General features: G+C 25.3%; 1 protein-coding gene across 3 annotated transcripts in view; it reads left to right on the top strand.

Annotated features, from left to right (window-relative positions):
• Positions 1–21,290, top strand: part of LOC122499770 (histone-lysine N-methyltransferase PRDM16-like) — a 385,029-nt gene that overhangs the window by 268,067 nt on the left and 95,672 nt on the right. For all 3 annotated transcript variants that reach the window (XM_043608275.1, XM_043608274.1, XM_043608276.1), the window contains exons 2-3: positions 11,905–12,240; positions 17,370–17,578. In XM_043608275.1, the coding sequence (XP_043464210.1) occupies positions 11,905–12,240; positions 17,370–17,578 (545 nt within the window). The remainder of the gene's footprint in view (positions 1–11,904; positions 12,241–17,369; positions 17,579–21,290) is intronic.

Below are 21,290 nucleotides of genomic sequence, written 5' to 3'. Positions count from 1 at the left end.
ACAATACTTTATGAACAGCAGAATTTTTATGGAAAAATATTTTTCTATTTAATTTATCAGTTTTTAAATTTTAATCTGTACAAAATATCTAACTATATTAATTAATTATATTATATCATCCAAAATGTTTTATTCTCTTAACAAGTTTTGGCAAATTAAACTAATTAAACTGATTAAAAAAAATTTTAGTTATTTCAACATTTGAAAATGTATTTACTTATAAATAATGTTTTAAACTAATTTAGAGAATTATTAAACACATATGTTTTAAGCAATTTCGTATAAAAACTCAAAAAAATTTTAATTAAGTACTTTTCAATGAAAAAGTTGTAAATTTACTTACAATATTTTAAAACATATGTGTATTGAATTATTTTACACATAAATTTTTCAAACACTTTTTTATGAAAAGGTTGTAAATTTACATATTTTTCAAACTTATGTATTTGAAGTTAATCCATACAAAATTTTTGAAAATTTCAAACACTTTTGTTTGAAAATATTGTAAATTTACAAATTTTTCAAACATATGTATTTGAAGTTAATCCATACAAAAATTTTTGAAAATTTCAAACACTTTTGTTTGAAAATATTGTAAATTTACAAATTTTTCAAACATATGTATTTGAAGTTAATCCATACAAAAATTTTTGAAAATTTCAAACACTTTTGTTTGAAAATATTGTAAATTTACAAATCTTTCAAACATATGTATTTGAAGTTAATCCATACAAAAATTTTTGAAAATTTCAAACACTTCTGTTTGAAAATATTGTAAATTTACAAATCTTTCAAACACGCGTTTTTGAAATTATTTCATATACAAAATTTGTAAATTTTCAATCACTTTTTGTATTAAAGTATTGTAAATTTACAATCTTTTTTAACAGTGTACTTTAAAATTATCAGTTGTCACAGTCACTTTTAATCAATTTCTTATCTTTACCGATTTCAAAGTGTTTTATTATAATTTATTTTTGAATTATTAAAACATTTGCACATCACTGCCCTTCTTTATTATATTTGAGACTTTCTTACAAAATTTTAACTCAATTTATTAAATATTTAAAGAGAAAAGTGATCGAAAATAATACCATTGAATTTCTAACAGTCACATGTTGTTAACCAGCATTTCTGTCTAGATTTATAAAAAATTTAACTTGAAATTTTCAACCAAAAAGTTTACTAGAAAAGTTGTTAACCTTAGTAGGCAAATTCATTTTCTTTGAAATTTTACCAAACTTTGGGGAAATATTCATTTTTGCATGCTGAAAACGGAAATTTTCAGGTTCAAAGTTTTAACATTTACATATAGGATTTCATATTAAGCATTTGAAAATATAAGACATTTTATTGAATTGCTGACAAAGTTTTCTTATAATTTTTTCAAAAAACTAGATTATTGTATAGAGTCAAATTAATAGAATAATATAAAACAGGTTTCAAAAGGGGTTACCGCATGCTCACTTTTTGAATAGAGCATTTAGACTTTTCTCTTTTGGAGGCATGATCAAGAGACCTTTTAAAGTATTTCAAATTTTATGCGTTTTGTAATTATATGATTTAAACTATAATCTTATTTTATGAAAAAGTCAAATAGTTATACTCTCTAAATATTAATCAGATAAAAATAACTATAGAAGCAAAAAGTCAGTCACTATAATTCAAATTTTTTAAAAATATCTCCTTTATATTTTTTGTCTATTCCAATTGATGTTAAAAATTTAGTTTTAATGCAATCAGACAATTTAATATTCGAATTTTATATTTAATAATTCAATGTCATTTAAATTATGTTTTTAAAACTTTTTTTGTACATTGAGTTTAATTTATTCATGTGAATATTAAAGTCAAGTTTAACTAATTTTTCAATTATTTTTTACTGAAAATCAGTTATTTTTAACTAATTCAGAAGCAAAAAGTCAGTCATTGATTGTTAATTAAAACCATGATTTTTAACTGGTTCAAATTAAGAGAGTAAAAATAAAGTTCATTTAAAGAAATGCATTTTATTTTGTAAAACTATTTTGAAAATACGTATCTTCTATTTTGCATTTTAAATAACTTTTTAAAAACTATTTTATATTTTATATATTTGAAATATACTTTTTGAGAAATCATTTAGTATTTAGCATTTCAAATATAGGTTTTGAGACCCATTGTTAACATCTCTGATGACCATTCATATGAACAAATTAGAAAACATATATATTTATCTTCAATAAACAGAATTTTCATCAACATTACACTGTTTTGGTTTTTTCAATGCACTACAATAAATGACAAGTGTTTACGAGCATAGAACAGAGACACAGAGTTACAAACAAGCATTTAATGCGTTAACACGCATGCGCACTTTCTGTTCAGGACTTCATTGGGGCCTATCTATACTGAAAAAATGCCTCGCCAGAGGTATTTAATAGTAAAAATGTTCAGGAAAACTATTTAGTTTTTCGTTAGAACCTGATTCGAGTTATCTACCTACTCTCTAAATCCTAATCAGTCAAATTCCACTAATTCAGTTTTAGAGAGTAGTCACAATTAGCCTATACCCTTGCAACGCCCGATTTTAAGTATTAGGGACAAATGGGTCAATTTCCACATGGCCCGAGTAAAAAAGTAGCGTGGCCAATGTATAACCTACATACAATTTAGATAGGTTTAAAGTCGTCCTCCTATGTAGGCCATTTAATATACATACGAGGTACATACTATGTAGGCCTTTCATATATAGGCCTTTAAGATGTAGGATGTATGTATGTCTCAAATAGACCAGCCTATGTAGGTCTACTTATGTAATACCTATATAAGATCTACATAAATTATCCTATATACAAAGGACATAGGCCATCCAATGTAGAATCTACATAGACTTTTAATAGGCTAGCCTATGTAGACCTGATTATGTAAAGTCTATGTAGAATTCACATTGACATTCTTACATCAAAATGACATAGGTCATCCTATATAGACTCTACATAGATTTTTAATAGGCCAGTCTATGTAGGCCTGATTACGTAAAAACTATGTAGAATTCACATTGACATTCTTACATCAAAATGACATAGGTCATCCTATATAGACTCTACATAGATTTTTAATAGGCCGCAGTCTATGTAGGCCTGATTACGTAAAAACTATGTAGAATTTCCATTGACATTCTTACATCAAAATGACTTAGGTCATTCTACATAGACTCTACATAGATTTTTAATAGGTCAGCATATGTAGACCTAATTATGTATAGAACTAATAAAATTATTTTGTTCTACCACAATTCAGATTTGTTGTGATTAAAAATTAATCAGTAAGTAAAAAATTTGTTAACAACAAACGAAATTAGTTTGCAATTTATTGAAATGATATAATTAGAGAATATATATATGTATATTCAATGTGTTCTGTGCCGGTAAGTATGTAAAATTTATATTGTGAGTCATTTGATTCACACGAAAATATTCTTAGACGCTAATATATTTTTCCACCTAATCAGCTAACTGTATCATATCGTATAGACTCTCGAGTAACTGCTATATCGAAACAATACAGACGGTTTAGTGTGTAATCTATAATCCCCATTCTCTGTGACGGTTCCTGCGCACCCACTTGTCTTTCAGGAGTCAAATAGTCGTCGTTTGAGGGGTTACTAAATATTGTTGTAATATCAGCGACGAGTTCTCTAGAATATCACTGTTCATGTCGAACAAACTCTCAACCGGATCAGCTCCATTCTTTACAACATCTCTTTAACTTATCGATGAATCTGCGGCTTGTTGTTTACTTTTAAGATTAGGATATAAAATAGACTCCCAACTTCTTCACTATATACACTCAGTCAACAAAGAAGTCAACAAATATCATTTCCAATTCTTAATTGAATTAGTTCTCATGTTTGAAAAGGTGCTCCCTACTTTTTTCAAATCAATATTATAAGTGATATTTTTAAGATTTTTCTATTCGCTTATTACCATTAATACCACAAATATTTTTCTTAAATTTGATTACAAAATTTTCAGATTGTTTAAATTATACTGACAAAAATACAATTTGGTTAGTTACTTCAAACTAGAAATTCAATTTTTCATCATATATAACTATAAAACATAAAGATATTGATAACTCCGAGTCGAAAACTCGGAGTGATCGATTTCTTCATGTTTTATAATAATATGTAATTCAAGATGACCGAGTGATAAAATCATTTACAATTTAATTATTATTTACAAGAATTTTTAACTAAGATTCTTCTTTAAATCGATTATTTTTTAATAATTTTCGAAAAAGTTCTTCTTTGAAATCCATTATTTATTTACAATATTCAATTTTATGAAATTTCAATTATTCGTAAATTTTTAAGTTAAATAAATATTAAAAAATAAAAACTGCAATTAATATTAAAAAAAAAATTCAATTAAACTTTTTCAAAAAAATTAATTTCAAAATTCAATTATTTTTAAAAATTCACGCTATATTGCTTTTAATATTCAATTATTATCTAAAAATTTAAATTTAAATAATTAAATACAAATAAAATGCAAATAAATAATTAATTGAATAATTGAATGTTTCTTAAAATTTAATTCCCATAAAGAAACCTTTATCATAAAATTTTCAAATAATTAAATTCTATCAACGAATTTTAATAAAATATTTAGGAATAATTACATTTTTCGAAAAATCCGATTCAAATTGTATTAAAAATAATTGAAATAATTGAAAGAATTTTATTACTTTTAAGCAATATTTAATTTTTGCGAAGAATATTATTACTCTTGAAAATAATTGAATTTCTGCAATAATTTCTTACTTTTACAAAATTGAATTTTTTCCGTGCTTTTAACTAAACATCTTCTATAAATACATTATTTTTAATAATTTTTGAAAAAGATCTTTCAGAATTTTCAAATTCATCTGTTCACAATTCAATTTTACAAAATTTCAATTATTCGTAAACACTTCAATATTAAATATACACCGAAAAAAATGCCTAGGACCCGTATACCAGGAATTGACTAGGTTTCCTAGTTACGAGAGGAACCAACTATAGAATCCTGGTCAAAGTAATAAGATTCAAGCATATAGTTAAAGTGACCAGGAAAATTAGTCGATGTAATCAGGAAAAAATAGTCAAATTGACTAGGAGAATAATATTAGATTTACACTGTGTATCATAATTATTTGAAATTGCTAATCAAATTCTTATTATCAAATAAAAGAGAAAAACTAATTAAAAGAAAAAAGAAAAAAATTAATTATTGTATTTGAACATATTTATATTTGACTTTGTATTTATATACCTTAAAATTAATTTAAACTTATGAAATAAATATTTGACGCAGGGGGGACGCGAACACCTGAACCTAACGAATACGCACTTTGAAACCCGGAACGATAACCACTACACTAAACACGACTTGGTATTTTAATTTTTTAATAGACACTAGATTTTCGAGTCAAAATACAATACTTAATCAGATGATGTTTTATACATTTCGAGTACACAATTTTATACACTTGTCAAAAACTATTTATTTTTAATTATTTATGACATTCAAATGAAAATAAATTTAAATACACAAATTATTGCAAAGGTAAATTTTCAAACACACTGCGCGATTAAAATAGTAAAAATGTTGTCACCACGTGCGTAAAAATTTTGACGATTTATATTGAAACCTAACCAAAAAAGTCTGAAAGAATTGACTAATATAATTAAATAGTTTACTTTCTAAAACATGGACTATCTATATTTCCAGAGGTTCCGAGAAACTAGCAAATTTGATGTATGTAAGAACTCCATTTTATGTACAAAAAATAGACGCGAGTAATGATAAAAAATCGTTTTACGAAATCACGATAAATGACGCGAAAGATATAGAGGTAAACACTGTCAGAACAGAAGCAGACGCGTGCGCATTATGGAAATAGGCAAAATTACTAAAATCCTAGTCAATTTGACAAGGATTTGCAGGGTTGTTTTTGCCAGGCTTGAATTTGTTGAATCAACCTAGCGATCCTAACCATAATAATTAGGAATCCTTATTACTTTTACTAGATTAAGATTAACTATAGGGTCATAGTTAATAATACCATCGAGATTTTTTTCGGTGTATATTAGAAAATAAAAACTATAAATAATTTTTCAAAAAATTCACAATTAAAGTTTCTAAAAACAAAATTCATTCCACAGAATTGTTTAGTTAAAAATCTAAAAAATTCCAATTTTCAAAGTTTTAATCTGAAACCTTTTCAAAATTCAATTATTTCTAAAAATTCACGCTATGATTTTAATATTCAATTATAATCTAAAATTTTAATTGAAATCCATTTTTAAATCAATTTTTATTAGAAAATTCTACTAGAATTAAATTATTTAAATAAAAAAAAAATTTATTAAATAATTTCAAGTTTCTTAAAATTGAATTCTCATAAAGAATTTTATCAATAAATTTTTAAATAATTGAATTTTTTGACAAATTTTAATAAAATTTTTAAGAATAATTACATATTTTTTAAAGAATTTGATTAAAATTGTATTAAAAATAATTGAAATTATTATTTATGAAAATAATTGAATTCCTAAAAAGAATTTTATTATTTACGAAAATAATTGAATACCTGTAAAAATGTTATTATTTATGAAAATAATTGAATGATTGCGATAAAAAATTTGTAAATAATTGAATTCGTGTAAAATTTTTATTATTTTATGAAAATAATTAAAGGTTAGCGTAGAATTTTATCAAATTTTTTATAAATAATTGAAATATCTTTTGGAAAATTTTATTAAAATAGTACACGGAGAAAATTTATTCCTGAAATTTTACTGAATTTAGTTCGGTAAAACTGGGATGAAGTGTCAAAACAGTAATTTTTCAAGAACTAGTCTGTAAAAGAAATTGCATTGAAAAATAATGTAAAAATCATAAAGCTCACGATACATGTATTAGCGCTTCAATTACAGTTCAGTAAAACGCACAGTGGTTTATAATCGAAAAACGGGGTTCAAAATAGCGTAGAGCACGTAAATCTTAACCGATTTTTATTCTTTTTTTTTCTAAACACTCGTCATTAAATTCCTAAGAGATCGCTCGAGGCAGATTTTTTAAAAAAAGCTTCGATTTTTTTTTATTTATTTATAAACATTGAAAAAAAACACTTTTTTCATAAAAGTAGTGCTCGTTTGTGATATAATATGTGCATTCATCGCTTATAGAAATAAATTAATATAAAATCATCAAAGAAACATTATCCAATTGAGCGAATAGAAAAAAAAATTTTTTTGTATTTGTTATAAACAATTTAGAGACTAAAAACTTGATTTTTTGAAATTAACTATATTTTATAGTTTAAAAGTTATATTTATGGGACAAAAGAATATTTTATGATACCTGTGATTAAGATATTGAAAAAAAATTATTTGTTAATTAATTTAATAATTAATTAAACATTTTTAATAAACAAATAAATAACAGAAATGTATCTTATAGGAAATTTTTTATTTATCATGCAGTTGACTAGTAAAACCTTTTATTCTTTCAACATATTTCATTATAATGTTTAAACAATAAAATAACACCGTTGAATTATTTAAACAATTTTAATTAACAAATACCTAATATTGTTAATTTTTACAAGGAAGTAATCTTTTTTTTACACAAAATCATTTTAATATAACCAACCTACATTTAAAAGTAGTAAAATAAAAATATAACAATTCAATAATCGATTATTTAAACAATCTTAATTAACAAATGCTAAAAAAATGTTAATTTCAAAATTCTAGACGGTCCATCAAGTCCCGAATCAGTGACTTAACAGATGGGCTTATTAGAAAAAATCTAAGTCAAATATGTCCGCCTAGTACGGTGTTATTAAGACCGTCTAGATTTGGTCTAGGATGTTATATGCGCATGCGTCGATGTATGCCCAGCTGTTAAGTAACATGGCGCCTAATGGCGTCGCGTCGTTTGGCGTCGTTAGATCAGTCAGCGTATGGTGCATTTTCTTTGTGAATTTTAGTATTCGTTGTGGTTTCTGTTTTATGTGAATAATAATGTGCTATGTTGTTGCTGTTTTCTGTATAATTTAATTTTAAATGTGCACTGAAAAAATAGATTTTGATGTGTTTCTATGTGTTTTGACTAGTCGGCTGAAGCTAGCAGTCGTACTCAGCATCAATGTTTAGGCGTCATCTACAAATATGCCTCTCCTTCAAATTTAGTAATACTTAATGATTTAAAAAACCATCGAATATTGTTATTTGAGAATAAATATACACTAAATAGCAAATTTAGTAAGTTTTTATTTATTAATTTCATTAATTAGTGGTTGACGCCTAAATATTGGTGCTGAGTACGACTGCTAGTTTCATCCGGCTGTTTTGATTTGCAGTAAATTTTATTTTACAAAAAGACTACTATATCTCCAATGCCAAAGATTGGGAGGGACACAAAGCCTTTCGCTTAAAGAAAGTTGAAGTGAAAAATACAGAAAATTAAAATATTTTTTTATACTTTTTATGTAAAAAAAAGTCATCAAAATTATTTCAAATATAATTAAGTTTTATCATTCTAAGAATAGTTGTCATAACATATAATGAGAAATTTTGAATAGACGTAGATTAGAATTTACTAGCATTGCTGATCAGACCAGAAACGCTGGTCTATTCTAGACTATAGCGTGGAAGTTTCGTTTCAATTCTGAACAGCCGCTCGACAAGACCGTCTGCCCTGGGTCTAGAAAGACGTTAGACAGTCTATTAAGCGCTTGGTCAGCGCCCTAAAATTTTTCCACACGGGCGGGAGAAAGTAAGCAAATAAGAAAGTAAGTAATCAAGAAGGAAATAAGCAAGCAAGAAAAGTAAGCAAGGAGGAAATAAGCAAGTAAGCAAAGTAAGTAAGAAGGAAATAAGAAAGTAAGCAAGTAAGCATATAAGGAAGTAAGTAAGCAGAAAGGAAACAAGCAAGTAAGCAAGAAGGAAATTAGGAAGTAAGCAAAGTAAGCAAAAAAGAAAAAAGCAAGTAAGCAAAGTAAGGGAGCGTTCATAAACTACGTAGACCTATTTTTGTCATTTTTTGACCACTCCCTCCCCCTGCGTAGACTAACGTAGACTTTTGCTGAACCCCCCCCCCTCCCCCGTGTGTTACGTAGTTTTTTTTCAAACTACATATTTAACTATATTCGCATTAAAAACAATTAAAAATTAAATTAAAAACAATGTCAAATATTCTGAATAAAATATTTTATTCTTGGCATACAGCCACATTTAACAATGGCGACGGGTAGTAAGTTTGCAAAATTAGTTTTAGCTTATATGTATTAACTACGTAGTAAGAGTCGATCTCCCCCCTCCCCCCACGTAGACTAGCGTAGACATTTGCCGAACCCCCCCCCCTCCCCCTTAGCATGCTACGTAGTTTATGAACGCTCCCTAAGCAAGAAAGAAATAAGCAAGTAAGCAAAGTAATTATAAGCAAGTAAGCATATAAGGAAGTAAGTAAGCAGAAAGGAAACAAGCAAGTAAGCAAGAAGGAAATTAGGAAGTAAGCAAATAAGTAGGTAAGCAAGTAAGCAAAGTAAGCAAGAAAGAAATAAGCAAGTAAGTATGCAAATAAGAAAGTAAGCTAGTAAGCAAGCAAGTTATTTCCTTTTTGCTTACTTGCTTACCTACTTATTTACTTACTTACATACTTACTTATATGTTTATTGCTTACTTATTTATTTCCTTTTTGCTTACTTACTTATGTTTATTTGCTTACTTACTTACTATTATTCATATTTAATTAAAATGAATAAATTATATGTTAAAAAAATAAGTATGTTATTGCCATTTTATATTTTCTTTTTACTTGATTTAAAAGCATTTATTACATATTTGGCAATTATTAATAAGTGTTCAAAATAATTAATTAATTGAATTTTAATTTAAATAATAATAAAATGATTATTAATTAAGTCTAAATAAGTTGGAAAAATCAACTATTAGTGAGAAAGTCTTTCATTTGACTGCGGGACACTTGAAATAAAGTATTTCAATCCAGAAAACTAAAACTTTAGGCAAGTCAAGAAAGTTTTACCGAACTATTCCTGAAACGTTAGTGCCCATCAAGGAGGTATTTATTTAATTTACATTAAACGTTCAGTTTCAATTTTTTCTCAACTTTTACAGTACTAGTTCTTAAGGAATAAAGATATCACATTAGATTTTAAATATTGTTACCGAAATAATAATATAAAAATTATTAAAAATTACGATTATGCAACTATATTCCAAGTTTATTGAAAAATTCGGTAAAATGTAAGGAACAAATTTTCTCCGTGTATAGATATGTTAAAAGTCATTGAATTGAGGAAAAATTTTTTAAATTAATTAAAATTTTGCCAAGAATTTTTAAATTTTTAAAATAATTGAATTAAGGTGAAGAATTTTATTATTTATTAAGATAATTTAAATTTTGTCGAGAATTTTTTTAAATTTTTGAATATAATTTCTTTTTAAAAAATTAAATTCTTTTGTTAAATTTTATTGAAATATTAAACATATATCGAAAATACATAAATTTTGACAAATTTTTGAAATTAATTCAATTTCTACGAATAAGAATTTCATTAAAATTTTTGAAAACAATTTATTTTCTTTGAAGAAATTCAATTAAAAATATTTTAACAACAATACTTAAATTCTATTTGGTAAATTACAGCAAATCTTTTTCAAATAATTGAATTCTTTTGACGAATTTTAATAAAATTTTTAGAATAGTTAAATATTTCAAGGAATTCGATTAAAATTGTATTAAAAATAATTGAAATTCTGCAATGAGTTTTATTATTTATGAAAATAATTGAATTCCTAAAAAGAATTTTATTATTTACGAAAATAATTAAATTTCTGTAAAAATTTTATTTTTTATGAAAATAATTGAATGATTGCGAAGAAATTTATAAAAAAAATTTGCAATAATGAAATTCCTGTGAAATTGTTATTATTTATAGAAAATAATTAAAAGTTTGTGTAGAATTTTATTAAATTTCTTTTTAAATAATTGAATATTGTTTTGGGAAATTTTATAAAAATAGTAGATATTGAAAATCATTGAATTGAGGAAAATTCTTAAAAATAATTTAATTTAGAAAAAGAATTTAATTATTTTTAAAGATAATTGAAATTTTTATGAGAATTTAAAAAAATTTTGGAACATAATTGAATTTCTGTGAAGAATTTTATTTACTTTTGAAAATAATTTGATTTCTGCAATCATTTATGTAATTTCTCTAAATTACAAATTATTAAATATAATATTTGGATATAATTATCCAAATTATATCGTACAATTTACGGACTTAACGCACCTAGTTCGAGCCCTGCTAATACATTGTCTGAATTTAAGTTAATCGTAAACGTTTTAAAACTGCTTTTTTATTGTGTAAAATAAGCCTATTCTATTGAATATGCAGACAGTTTGATATCACAGTAAGATTACCAGATGTTACTGCGATATCAAAAATGTCTACTGCAAATATTACACTTTGTTATTAAGGTAATATTACATGATAATGTTGAGGTAATATTACACTGTATTATTACGTGCTGCTTAGGTGACTTAAGGCTGTTATAAAAACTTAGTGATAATTTACGTAATTAATAATATAAATATTATACCTACTAATTAATTATGATACAATTAAGTTTGTATACTAATAAATTACTATATTCTAAATTTATATTACTTAAATAAATACAAATTGAGGATTTCATTTAAAATTTCCGTAAAAATTAAATAATTAAAAATTTTTAAATTTGTAATTCTGAAGAAACTCTGGTTTGGAAATTCTCAATTATTATTGTAATTGACATTTTGATGAAGATAGTGATAAGAAATATTTTTCTTTGTTCTTTTTCAGGAAGTAGCGACGAAAGCGAGACAGCAAGTGGAACGGTAGGCGGAGCGGATGCCTGTGGGGGCGGAAGCGAAAACACAGAAATGGAGGAAAATAACTTTCAGCGATCATTCACGGACAACAATAATCCCATTTTTCGCGACCTTAAGCCCTTACATGGAAGCAATGCGCATGATTTGTCTCAGGATTATTCGTCTGCAATTGAGAGATCGACATACGAGAAGGAACAGACAGTTTCTTTACAGGAAAGAGAAGAAGAACGCAAGACTTGGGATTTTAGTATGAAAAGTCTCGATTGCGCAAGATTTGTCAAACTTGAATCATATCATAATGAATATCGTGAGTTTTCTTCTCTTTTTTTGGGTAACGTTCAAGATAAGCAATACCATACTCTTTCAATTAAATTGAAATTTGCGTTTTACACTTTAAAATCTGAAAAAGTCAGTACTGAACCAACCCTGGCAAACCAACTTATATCGGCAGTCAGTATACATTCCTGCAACAAATTTTATAATTCATGAAAGAATTTAAATATTTATAAAAATAATTTAATTCTTGCTCTGTGCGTGGTATTTTATTAAATTTTTTTGAAAATAATTGAAATCATAAAAAGCATTTTATTATTTGTGAAAATAATTGAATTCCTGCGAACAATTTTATTAGAATTTTTTTAAAATAATTACATTTTCAAGAAGAAATTTATTACTTTTAAAAACATTTGAATTCTTGTGATGAATATTGTTATGTATGAAAACAATTGAATTTTGCAAAGAATTTTATTAAAATGCCTGAAAATAATTGAATTTTCAAAAATAATGATTTATTTAATAATTATTTATCGACATAATTGAATTCTTTCGAAGAAATATTTATGTACCTAAATAATTAAATTCTTGGGAAGAATTGTATTAAGATCTAAAAGAATAATTGAATTATTTTAACAACATTTAATTAAAATTGTATTTAAAATAATTGATTTCTTTCGAACAATTTTATAAAAATATTTGAAAATATAATTGAATTCCTGTGAAAAATCCTAATATTTTTGTAAATAATTGAATTCTTCCAAAGAATTAAAAAAAATATTTTTGTAAATAATTGAATTCTTCCAAAGAATTTTAAAAAAAGCATTTTTTTAAATAATTGATTTTTTCGAGAAATTAAAATCAAATTTTTTAAAATAATTACATTTTTTGAGCAATTACTGTCATATTGTTTTAAAAAGTAATTGAAATCTGCAATGAATTTTATTATTTATGAAAATAAATGAATAGTGCGAAAAATGTTATTAAAATGTTTAAAAAGGATTGAATTTCTGTGAAAAATTTTGTTATTTGTGAAAATAATTGAATTTTTCCATTATTAACTAATTTAAAATAGTCCCAGGCGGAAAAGTCGGACAAACGTCGGAGTTTACAACCGGCTGGGATCCGCGCCCGTACAGACCGCAAGTACCGACGGTCTGTACCGATTCGGATCTGAAAAAGCAACCGGCGCGGTACAGATTATGCTCCGACTGTCGGAACCGTCTTCCCACTATTGTCAGTACTGGCTCGGTACTGGATTTCTTCCGCCGGCGGATCTTATTCTTTTGCGGCGTCGGAAGAATGACGGATATGTTGAGTCTGTACTGGCTCGGTACTGGGGCGGATCCGACTGCGGATCTCGTTATTTATTGTCACATTATAAATTAAATAATTATTACAAGTAACTGCATTATTTTAGAAAATAATTATTAATAAATGAATCTAATCAATATATTAAGTAATCATTTATTGAGACTTTTTTAAAAATTAAATAATTAGAAAAATTCGTTATTAATTAATATTATATATTATTAATTAATAATATCTCAATAATAATTGAATAATTGTTTCTCAATATAATAATATTGAAGGTAATGATATTAATAATTTTAATTAATATCTCAATAATAATAAATTTATTGTTATTGATATATTATTAATTAATATTAATATTGATAATTTATTATTAATTCTCAATAATATTAATGTTAATTAATAATATCTCAATAATAATAAATTTATTATTATTCAGATGTTAATTAAAATTATTAATATTATTACGTTCAATATTATTATATTGAAAAACAATTATTCAATATATGTATTATATAATAATAAAAATATAACAATTTTCTTTTTTAACGAAATATTGAAATAGTCCTAAATATACATTCAATAAAGTATTGAAAATATAGCGGTATCATTGACGCGTAGTAATTCTACAAGTTTTATTTCAGCTTGTGACACTTGAGAGTATTTAAGATTTGAGAGTCCCATGCGAGCGTAGCATAGTGGTTAGCGTGCGAGATTTCGGTGCGTAAATATTCGGTTAGGCGTAGGTTCGTACCCCCAAGCGTTAGGATTTTTCAAATGTCTATGTAATAAAAAATTGCGTTTAAGTGTATAAAAAAATGTGTAAAGTGAATTGTCAATGAATTGTCATTAGTATTTATCTTTTGCAATTAATTATTATTTTTTGTATTGATATTTGTTGAAATTATCATTTGGATCTGACCCGGTTGTCAGTCGGTAGAATGCCAGCGCTCGGCTGGCTATTAAATGAAAAATCCGCGGTCGGTAGAGTGCCAGGTCCCAGCCGGTTGAATTATACACGGAACGGCTTCTCCCGGCCGGTCAGCGGGCGGTAGAATGCCAGTTCCGAGCCGGTTGCCAGCGCGCTCCTGGCCTAGTCACTATTCGGTAGAATGCCCGTTCACATTCGGTTGGCAGGCGGTTCCGAGCCAGTACAGTTACACCGGCGTCAGTACGGGCTAGGATCCGCGCCGGTTGGAAATTTCCGCCTGGGGTAGTACCTTATTAAAGATAATTAAAATTCTTAAATGAGTTTTATTATTTATAAAAATAATTAAATTCTTGCTTAGAATTTTATTAAAAATTTTTTTTTAAAATTCAATTTCCATGAAAAATGTTATTATTAGTGAAAGTAATTAAATTATTGTGAAGAATTGTATAAAAATTTTGTTAAATAATTGATTTTTTCGAAATTTTTCTGAAAATGCTAAATTTTAAAATTAACTGAATTCCTGTGGAAAATTTATTATTTATGAAAATAATTGAAGTTTGGATGAATTTTATCAATTTTTTTTTAAATAACTGAATTCTTTTTCGAAATGTTATGAAAATACTATAGATAGATAATGAAAACAATTGAATTTAGAATATTTCAGGCTCCGGATCTTAAAAGGGCACTTTCTACATTGATTTTACATGGTAAAAGTGCCCTTTTAAGATCCGGAGCCTCATTTATTGAAAATAATTGAATCGTTTTAAAGAATTTGATTATAATTTTTGAGAATAGTTTTTTGATTTCTAGTAATAGTTTTTTTTGCATTAGAGTAACAAATTATACACTTATGAAACAGAAATTCAGAAAATTAATAAAAACTGTGAATATTGTTAATAAATTGTCATTAAAAAGAGAAATTATTCAAAACAATTTGATTCTTTTAATATAAAAAACCTATTTGTTTTGCAAATCAAAATTCAGCAGCTGTTTTTTCTTATCTTTAACAAAAATTAGAAAATTCTTAAAAAATTAACATTAGGGCATAGAAAATATTTTCTATATTTTCTGTTTCTCAATTGCAATTATCTTTACAAAATTAGGAGTTTTCTTTTGAAAAAAAAGAAAATTTTTACAAAATGACCATTTCTAAGCACAATCTTTAAAAAAAATCTGTTTTTCTTTGAAAAATGGAAATAATAATTTGCATCATTTCAGAGAATTTTCAGTTTCTTTTAGAAAAACTTGTATTTGTTATTACAATTTTAAAGAAATATATATTAATTTTTTTTAAACAAATGAAAAATTTTATAATGTCTATTTTATAATCACAATTGTACAAAATTTTCTGTTTTTTAAATATTACAAATATTTTTCACATACGCACCTTTTTTTAAATTAATAATTAATAACGCCCAAATTTAAAAAGAATTAATTTGTTTATAAAAAAGTAATTTTTTTAATTAAAAATTAAAAAAAAAAAATTTTTTACATTAGGTACTTAAAAGTTGAAAAAAAAAGAAAATTTTCTTTACTTGACAACTTTTTTCTAAACTCAATACTTTCAAACTTATAAGCTATTGAAAATAGATCTACCTTTAAAAATACCAAATTTTGAAAATTCATAACTCAAAAATTTGGGCAATTATACAAAAATAATAAAATACGTATTTAATATTTCTCTATAAAGAATAAGAAAAAATATGTTAACCGATTTTAAAATGTCATAATTTTCATAGTGAAATCCCTATGACATTTTGAAATCGGCACAAAATATTTGTGTACAAATTATCTCAGACAAGTTTTGATGGATTGTCCTGAAATTTTGTATGCATATTGCAGTCATTAATACCTGAAATTAGACTCAAAAACCTCAGAATATGTCTGCATTTTTTTAAGATTTGAAACTTATTTCTTATATTGAAACGAATTGATGAACCTATATATAAAGTTCATATTATACTTAAGGTATTTGTCGCGTAAATTCGTTTTCGTCAGAATTTTTTTAAATTTCACATTATTCTTTGGATATTTATCTACAAAATAAGGCCTATTAAAATAAAATTGACCGTCTGTAAGTCTCAAAAAATGAAATCAAAGTTTCGATTTTTAACATAATGTACGGTATAGGAAAACCATATGAAAACCACAGATTTTTAATTTTTGCACTTATACTAATCGTCAGATTTTTTAGAAAAACTAAAGTTTTATTTATTGAACTAAAATGAACTTTTATAAAAAAAATGAAAATTTTTTACCGTCTTGTTTAAAAGATATTTAACATCAAACTTGAAAAATTATTTTAACATTTACTGTAAATGACAGATGAATTCGTAAACGTGGCAATAGCGCTTGTTAAATACTACAGCTTGTCTGCTACTTTTGGCGCGAAATTTTAAAGACGGCCATACGCCAAACTTGCGACGTTGCCACGATCGTTTTTCATGCGAGAGGTTATGAATATACATTGAGAACATCTGTGTGTCAAACTGTACGTCCGCAAAAGTTTTTCGGAAACTCGCATTCATAATCGTTTCATAAGTACAGTCAACGGATACAAACTTTTGACAGTGACCAGTCACGCGACAAATACCTTAAATCTGCAGATTAAATAATTTTGAATTTTTTAAAAAAATGTTTTTGGTTTTTTTTAAAACACTTTTTTTAATATGAAAAGTTTACTCAAATTTTGTTAAAAATTTAAAAATTTAAATTTAAATTTAAATTTAATTTTTTAATTAATTAATTTTTATTAATTTTTTAATTTTTTTTTTAATTTAAATTTAAATTTAAATTTAAAAATTTATATGATTAATAACTATTTTTGTCTTTAACAAAACATAAAAATATTGGATTTTTTAAAAACTTATTTTAACAAATTGTAAAATTTGTTTAATATTCGATTTTTTAATTTGTAGCTGTTGTGATAAAACCAGACCCCTCAGATCAAAAAGAATCCATTGACTGTGATTGGATATCGCCGGTACCGGAAGTTGAGGTTGGAGGCTTAAGAGAAGGATGTCGTCCCTTTGTTCGAGCGCGTAAAGATATTCCAAGATCAGCGAGGTTTGGTCCATTTCGAGGAAAGTGGGCCAGTCAACCGTTTAATCCTCGTTACGCCTGGGAGGTGAGTGAATATATTTATACTTTTAATTTTATTTAAATAAAACGATTGTAGAACTTCTTAAAATAAAAAAATTATGTCATAAATAAATTTTTCTTAATTATAATTTTTAATGAAAAATTTTAAAGAAAAATAATATTTTCTAAGAATAAGAATAATTCTTATTCTTAGAAAATTTTTCTTTAAAATTCTTCATTATGTATATTATAGTTAAAAGATTAACTGCGCGATTGAAAACGAAAGCTGCTGAAAATATTTAGAAAAAGATAAAATATAATTGATATAGAAACCAGAATAAAGATGTGAAATAGTAATTGGCGAGAACGGTGAAGGATTCACACACATATTCTCTGATATCATCTCAAAATCGGGGACGAAAGCGAAACCGTTTGAAAAATGATCGATCTGTTTATAACTAGGGAAGGTAGAAAAATTCTCGTTCCTTTTTTTTTCGCACAACGAATAGATGTTGAGTTTCCTATCCTACAGCTTTAATCCCCGGTATTATCCGGCAGATGCCGAGGATAGAGTCGCCTCTTGGATGCGACAGCGGCCACCTGGTCTTTCGTTCGTCTGAGGTGTCATCGTGCTGACAGATCTGTCAATTGGCCCTGGACACCTACCTCTCAATTTCAAAAGTCTCGCGCTTCCTTATACTCTGTGTATATTCTTTCCGAAATGCACTCATCGTTGAAAACGGAAAAAAAGGAATTCGTCTTTTTCTCCTCGGACACTTCGGTCGACATTCTTATCCAAATCGATTTTAAGGTCCAATGCATTTCCTTTTTTAAAAAGCGTTCTTTATGCCAATATTATTATCGTGAGCTTAAACCCTAACCTAACCCACACCAGTCGAGAGTCTTATCCAACAGACCTATTGCACTTGTTGAATATGTTCAAGTATGGAAATTAGACGGTAATTTCCAAACGGACGGTAAAAATTAAATTTTCCATATTGCTTATAGATTTATTTATATTTTGCTCACTTTTTTAAATATTGAGTCGTGAAATTCGAAAAGGGCTCAACTCTAAAAATCGTAAGAGTCATTTTCACTGTCGTATGTTATGTAAAAATGACACTTATGGTTTTTAGAGTTGAGCCCTTTTCGAAATTCACGATTCAATTTTAAGTAAAATTATCAATTTTAGCAATAATACAACGTAAAAATTTTGAATTCAAATTTATTTTCAGAAAAATAAAATATGAATTGGAATATAGTTTTAATATTATTATAACTATAATAATTATATATTCTGACACAGGGAATTCAGGGAAAAGTCAGGGATTTTGATTAAAATAACTGAAAAAAATTGAATTTTTAGAATTCATAAGAAAATTCTGAATTTTTGTTCCTTTTTTGTTTGACTCATAAACTATGGAAATTACCACGAATTCTAATACAAAACCTTCAATTTATTCAATTTCTGACAATTTCTTTTTAAATATAACTTAAATATTGAACAACTATCATAAAATAAATAAATTATTTAATGAATAATTCAACTTAAATGTTTCAAAATTAATTCAATTTTAAAAGAGTTGCGTTTACAATTTTCATAAATAAATGAACTTCAAACGGTTGCAATTTGAAATTTTATAAAATTTCAATGTTGAATGAATTTAATTAGAAACTTTAATGAACTTGGATTTTTGAAAAATTTTAATAAATCAAAATCTTCTAAAATTTGTTAAATTTGTTAATATATATATATATATTCAATTAATTATTAAAAATAATGGATTTATAGAAGAATTTTAGTTAAAAACACTAAAAAAAATTGAATTTTGAAGAAGTTACAAATGATTGGAGAAATTCAATTATTATTTTCAAAGGTAATAAAATGCTTATCACAAATACCCAAAATTCAATTATGTTTGAAATTTTTTTTAAATTCTCGTCAAAATTTTAATTATCTTTAGAAATAATTAAATTCTTCTTCAAAATTCAATTATTTTCAAAAATTGTAATAAAATTCTTATCAAAATTTCAATTCTTTTCAAAAATTTTTCTCATTTCAATGATTTTCAATATCTATACTATTTTAATAAAATTACCCAAGAATTCAATTTTTTATAAACAATTTTAATAAAATTGTACGCAAACATTAAATTATTTTCATAAATAATAAAAATTTCACAGGAATTCAAATATTTACAAATTTTTTATAAGTTTCTTCTCAATAATTCAATTATTTTTAGAAATAATAAAACTCATCGGAGAATTTCAATTAGTTTTAATACAATTTTAATCAAAGTCCTCGAAATATGTAATTATTCTTAAAAATTTTATTAAAGTTCGTCGAAAGAATTCAATTATTTAAAAATTTATTGATTAAATTCTTTATGAGAATTCAATTTTAAGAAACATTCATTTGTTCAATAAATTATTTATTTTTCCATTTAAATAATTGAATTCTCTTAGAATTTTCTAATAAAAATTGATTTGAAAATTAATTTTAGTTTAAATTTTAGATAATAATAGAATATGAAAATAATATTTAAGAAGTTACAGTAACAATATTTTTATAATATAAAATAATGATTTTAACACTCTATCCTTTTTAATTATTATAAAACATGAAGAAATCGATCACTCCGAGTCTTCGACTCGGAGCAATGGATATCTTCATGTTTTATAAAAATATTTTTAAAGTTATATTGTTTAATTTCAAAAAATTTTGAATTCGAAATTTTTTAAAATCTTAATTCCTATGGAAAAATAATAATAAATATTTATTTAAAAAAGAAGTTTTTGATGTTTTTGAACAATTTTGCAATTAAAGAAATTTGTAAATAAATGTAACAACATTTTTTTGAGTAAAAGTTTTTCCTTTATTTTCTAAAAATTCAAAAATTTTCATTTTTAATTAAAATTTGTAATTGACAAATAGAATTTATAAACTTTTTTTCCTTTATTTTTAAAAAACTTTGAACTTTATTAAAACAATTATTGTAATTAAGAAATAGAAATTATGTTAAATTATATCCCGTGTAGAAATGGTGGTCGGGTTCTAGTGGGGACCTCACCAGTTTACCCCATTTGAAAAAGGGCTCCAACTAGAGAAACTGGTGGGGTTCTAGTCGATTTTGTCACGCTCTAGTTGATAGGGCCCCGACTAGAAGTTCTAGTTCACTTCTACCGGTTTTAAAAATTATTATTTTTCAACTTAACTTATTTATAATTGAATTCTCCATTCATATTAACATTATTAATGATTGTTGCACACGAAAAATCTCGTGCCTATGAGGGTTCGAACCTTGGACCTTGGGGACACCAGACGGATACACATACCTCTCGGCCATGATAGGTTGGATGGACTTCCGCTTAAAGTACATCCCGTTTGGAAATTCCGCCATTTGTCCCTATCTCTAGTAGGGCTCTCGCTAGATTCTGACTAGAATCTCTAGTCGAGAAAAACTAGTCGGGTTCCAATCTAATTCTAGTTAGATGATTCTTACAAGCATTATTTATTAAAAAAGTTTGCATATTATTTGATTACTTAATTTTTTAATTATTTAAACAAAATCTTTTATTTATTAAGTAAATTAAAAAAGAATAAACCATAAATAAATATTAATTATGTGGATATAATTAATTTTTATTAACTAAATATTGTAATATATTATTTATTATTATATTATTTATTATTATTATTATTTATTAAAACAATTATAGTAAATATAAAAATATAAAAAGTAATGTAATAAATTAGT

The sequence above is a fragment of the Leptopilina heterotoma genome, unplaced genomic scaffold, assembly GCF_015476425.1.
Source record: "Leptopilina heterotoma isolate Lh14 unplaced genomic scaffold, ASM1547642v1 Lhet_175, whole genome shotgun sequence".
NCBI lineage: Eukaryota > Metazoa > Arthropoda > Insecta > Hymenoptera > Figitidae > Leptopilina > Leptopilina heterotoma.
This window is presented reverse-complemented; position numbering and strand designations above follow the sequence as displayed.